The 4,371-nt window shown below is 34.8% G+C and overlaps 1 protein-coding gene across 1 annotated transcript in view; it reads right to left on the bottom strand.

Annotated features, from left to right (window-relative positions):
- LOAG_17432 (valyl-tRNA synthetase) overlaps nucleotides 1-4,371 on the bottom strand; it is an 8,218-nt gene that overhangs the window by 2,350 nt on the left and 1,497 nt on the right. Inside the window, exons 4-15 of the mRNA XM_020450096.1 lie at nucleotides 4,107-4,271; nucleotides 3,611-3,812; nucleotides 3,187-3,295; nucleotides 2,991-3,094; nucleotides 2,664-2,739; nucleotides 2,422-2,546; nucleotides 2,196-2,299; nucleotides 1,941-2,099; nucleotides 1,548-1,744; nucleotides 1,149-1,345; nucleotides 826-971; nucleotides 320-554 (exon numbers count right to left, since the gene is read on the bottom strand). Coding sequence (XP_020306287.1) covers nucleotides 320-554; nucleotides 826-971; nucleotides 1,149-1,345; nucleotides 1,548-1,744; nucleotides 1,941-2,099; nucleotides 2,196-2,299; nucleotides 2,422-2,546; nucleotides 2,664-2,739; nucleotides 2,991-3,094; nucleotides 3,187-3,295; nucleotides 3,611-3,812; nucleotides 4,107-4,271 — 1,819 coding nt within the window. The remainder of the gene's footprint in view (nucleotides 1-319; nucleotides 555-825; nucleotides 972-1,148; nucleotides 1,346-1,547; nucleotides 1,745-1,940; nucleotides 2,100-2,195; nucleotides 2,300-2,421; nucleotides 2,547-2,663; nucleotides 2,740-2,990; nucleotides 3,095-3,186; nucleotides 3,296-3,610; nucleotides 3,813-4,106; nucleotides 4,272-4,371) is intronic.

Genomic DNA, 4,371 nt, shown 5'->3' with positions numbered 1-4,371 from the left:
AAAAATCGTATTGCCAAAAATTATAGAGCGCAGTTGTAACGCGACTAAACTGATAACTAGACATCCCACTATTAGATAATTCAACAGCATAAGATAGTCGTGACATGATCCAACGATCCAACGTACTACTCTCTTCCGACAACTAAAAGGAATTAAATTTTTTTTACCATACCAGCAAAAAAACTAGCAACCATGCTAGTCATCCATAAAATCTTCTAGATATATACTTTTATCGAAAAGCTTGTGCTTGTGAGCTCCACTTTTTAACATAATTCTCTGTTCCCAAGCGCTCAAACCCATGACACCGAAAAAAACTAACATCTAATTTTTCCGCAGATGCGAAACTGCCATGAAGCTGCATCAGCGTGAACCTCGATGCTTGCCAGATTTTATTGCAGAAGAATCTGTACCCTTGAATACGAAGCACATCGAGATTGATATCCCGGCACTGACTAGTATAATTAATCAGTGCAAACCGTAATGCATCAGTACCACACTCTGGTATGCCATTCGGATAGTCGTGTGCTTGCCCTTCTTTCGCTCTTTTCAATTCTCTGCAACGATAACAAAGTAAACGTGAAAAATGGCAATGTTATTCCTTTAAATTAAACATTGTTAGTTCATTATCGATAACAGAACCTAAAACTTTGCAATGCAAGACTCTTGCCTACAAAACACGGTCATATAAGATAAAATTCGAAAAAGGTCAACAACACGCATACTTATGACATAAAAGTTAAATTTTGATGCAAAGATCACTTCTTTCTAAAGCACAAAGCATTTTTTAAGATTAATCACAATCCATTTTTTGGCTAAAATGCTCACTTCGGATCAAGGTTTCCAGATTCCAACATTTTGTTGAGCTGAGCCAATGATATGCCATGTATCACATTCAACGGATCGATTACATTACCTAACGATTTACTCATTTTACGTCCATGAGCATCCCGAATCATGGCATGCAAATACACCTAGAAAAAAGAGAGGTTTAATCTTGTGAAAGTGATTCATTACTAAACATTTTAACGAACTTCAAAGAAATTTGTTATTTTTCCATTTCCTTTCACTCTCGCATGAAAATTCTCGTTTAGTCATTCCCTTTATTATCACATTGCTTCTTCTGCGGCAAATGAAGTTAATAAACTAACTTCCTGAAACGGTAACTTCCCAGTAAGCTCTTGCGACAAAAACACCATCCGTGCTACCCAGAAGAAAAGTATGTCATGTCCAGTCTCCAGAAGTGTACCAGGGAAAAATTTATCTAAGTCAGCAGTTTTTTCAGGCCAACCAAAAATTCCAAAAGGCCACATTCCGGAAGAAAACCAGGTATCCAGAACGTCTTCATCTGTAAATCAGCTTGCTCTTTGCTCAAGTAAAACAGACGTCGATATATTAGAAAAACAGACAAGAGTGATGAACAAGAACTGATATAATCTTGGAAATGAAATATAATTTCATCAGTAAATCAGCCAAAAAATGACTCAGGGAAAGAAAATTTACTCAGTGACTTATCTAGGAAGCATATAAACAATTGATATGAAAATTACCTCTTTTCACAGAAACTTTCTCTTCCGAAACGCCAAATTTTCGAGCAGCTTTTTCCAATGCTTCAGCTTCATTATATGCACTCACCCAATAATCATTGTTATCAGAAGTTCCAGCAGGAACTTTAAGATCATCGATGCTAACGAAGTAAGCAGGTATTCGAATACCCCACCACAGCTGCCGCGAGATACACCAATCTCTACAGAGTGATCGTAAATTTATAACAAAATTCAGGTGGTACACTTCGTTTTACATTCTAACACTTTAAAGCACTTCTAAAAATTTTTACCAGCAACCACGGTAAAATACCGAGCAAAAAGGTTGCTCCCTGAATGCAAAGTAATCTCCGAATTCTTTTCAATATCTTGCACTGAAACCAAGAAAACTGAATGTACCTGATGTTCTCCAGCCATTTTCGCCAAGCTGTAACATGAAAATCTGGTATAATTTTTAAATGACCTTCTTCTATAGCCTTAATAGCTCGCTGTGCCATCTGATCACATTTTACATACCACTGTGGCTTCAAAATCGGCTCGACAATATCTTTGGTACGACTATAAATTTTTTGGGATTTCAATCAGAGCAGCTTTGAAACTATTCAGTTGATAAAAATGTCAAAAGAAAAAACTTATCATCTGCTAGAAGCTCACCTGCATAAAGGAACAACCATTGGATTATCACTTTGCCCTCTGAAAAGACCTTTCTTTTTGAGCGCCTCTAAAACTGCATCCCTTGCATCGAATCGTTTCATGTTCTAAAGCATATAAAGAAGATAATAAGAGTAACAAGTATTTATACTAGTAAAATGCATGCATCTAATCTGATTAATTCGTAAAATCTTGAATGTTTGTCATATTTTGCAAATAAAAAGATAACCTTGAATTCGCCACAATGTTCGCTCATTTTACCATCATCTGTGAAGCAGGTAATGAATGCTAAATTGTGACGCAGTCCTACCTCATAGTCGTTATGGTCGTGAGCAGGAGTTATTTTCACAACCCCTGAATAAAACGTTTCATTTCCAATTCATGAATTTGTTTAAAACGTAATATTTCGTTATGTAAAGACAGTTAATGAATCATGGGAATCGATTCAAGAGCATACAGAACTAAAACCACCTGTTCCAAATTCCATGTCGACGAATGAATCTGCTATAATTGGAAGTTTTCTTTGAAGAAATGGATGTACGCAATTCTAGAATAAATTAGATATCTTAGCCATAAGATTACTGAATGCTTTGAGTTATTGTTAAACTCTCTTTGATTTGAAACTTTTATAGATTCTAGTACATCAAACAAGACAAGAAAAGGAGTTCATGTAACGCGAAAATGTCCAATTTTTTGAAAAAAAAATGCATTATGCTTTCAGCTTAGTATATTAGTACATTTTTCTAAGTACATTCATATACCTAACCACTTTGTCTGTAATGTAAAAGACGAAAGAACCTTGCCAATAAGGTGTTTATATCGATTGTCTTTTGGATGTACAGCAATTGCGCTATCACCTAACATGGTTTCAACTCGAGTAGTTGCTACTACGACTTCTTCATCTAAATGAAATAATAAATGAAAATAATACTACTCATATGACAAAGAGAGACAGCAAGATTTTAAATAAAAATAAAAAAGCGTTACGCAGTACCTGAATTTTCGATAGGATAAGCAAAAGATGTCAATACGCCAAACTCAATTTTCTTTGAATATCCAGGAACAGACAACAATGTACATCCGCCCAACTCTACTTTGTCAACCTGAAGGTAATATTGAATAAAGTGACAGAAAATCAATATAACTCAAAAGAGATGCATCATTCTTTAGTCTCACACTGTCACAACGCCATCATAGTATTCAACAACATGGCCCATTATTATGTAGTAAGACAGAACATTCTTCTTAATTGCTTTAAAATTCAAATTCACTACAAATTTTGTGACCTTGATGAAAAAGCCTTATAGTTCAAGTCAACAACTTACAGTACTATCAGAATGCATTAAAATGCATTAGTTACCCTCATTTCTTGTGTTAAAAACATAAGGGTAAATGATGCGAGAAGTTGGAAATAATACTTCGATGTCGGAAATAGCAGATCTCAGAACACAACACCAATTTACTAGCCGATTACTTCGATATATAACACCTCTTTCATGCATTATTGTAAAGGCATATGTTGCAGCGCGTATTACTTTTGGATCCATCATGAAACATGCTCGATCCCAATCAACCCCTGCACCCATTTTTCGCAACTGGTTGTAAATTACTTCTCCTTTTCTGTAATGACGTGAAAAAAAAGAGAGATCATTCTAGCGTAAAGCTATGAGTTTGTCACACATATTTCAATCAAAAATTCAAAATGCATTATTGTGAAACAATTCGAACTGTAACTACGAATTACTGCGAAACATCTACAAAATATAAGACTGATATATGTTAGTTCTATATTTAATAAGAAAATAAAACAAAGAATTCGTCTATATTTTTTTGATATTCCTTTTACGCAGTGATTTCACATGCAGTCGCTTGCCGTTACACTTTTTCTAAACAGAACCGAGAAGAAAAACGCACTCATTCTTCCATTTCCACACTTCTTCTACAAACTTCTCTCGACCCAGATCATGCCTTGTTAAACCCAATTCACGTTTCAAACGCTTCTCTACCACCACCTGCGTAGCAATTCCAGCATGATCACAGCCCGGGTTGAACAAAACTGTCTTCCCTTTCATACGATGCCTAAAAAAAGAAATAAGAGAAACTTTAATCAAGTTCATGCATATATATATATATATATATATATATACATATATATATATATATATATATATATATATAT

The sequence above is a fragment of the Loa loa genome, assembly GCF_000183805.2.
Source record: "Loa loa unplaced genomic scaffold supercont3.74, whole genome shotgun sequence".
NCBI lineage: Eukaryota > Metazoa > Nematoda > Chromadorea > Rhabditida > Onchocercidae > Loa > Loa loa.
The sequence above is the reverse complement of the archived record's forward strand: the minus strand, read 5'-3'. Positions and strand labels throughout refer to the sequence as shown.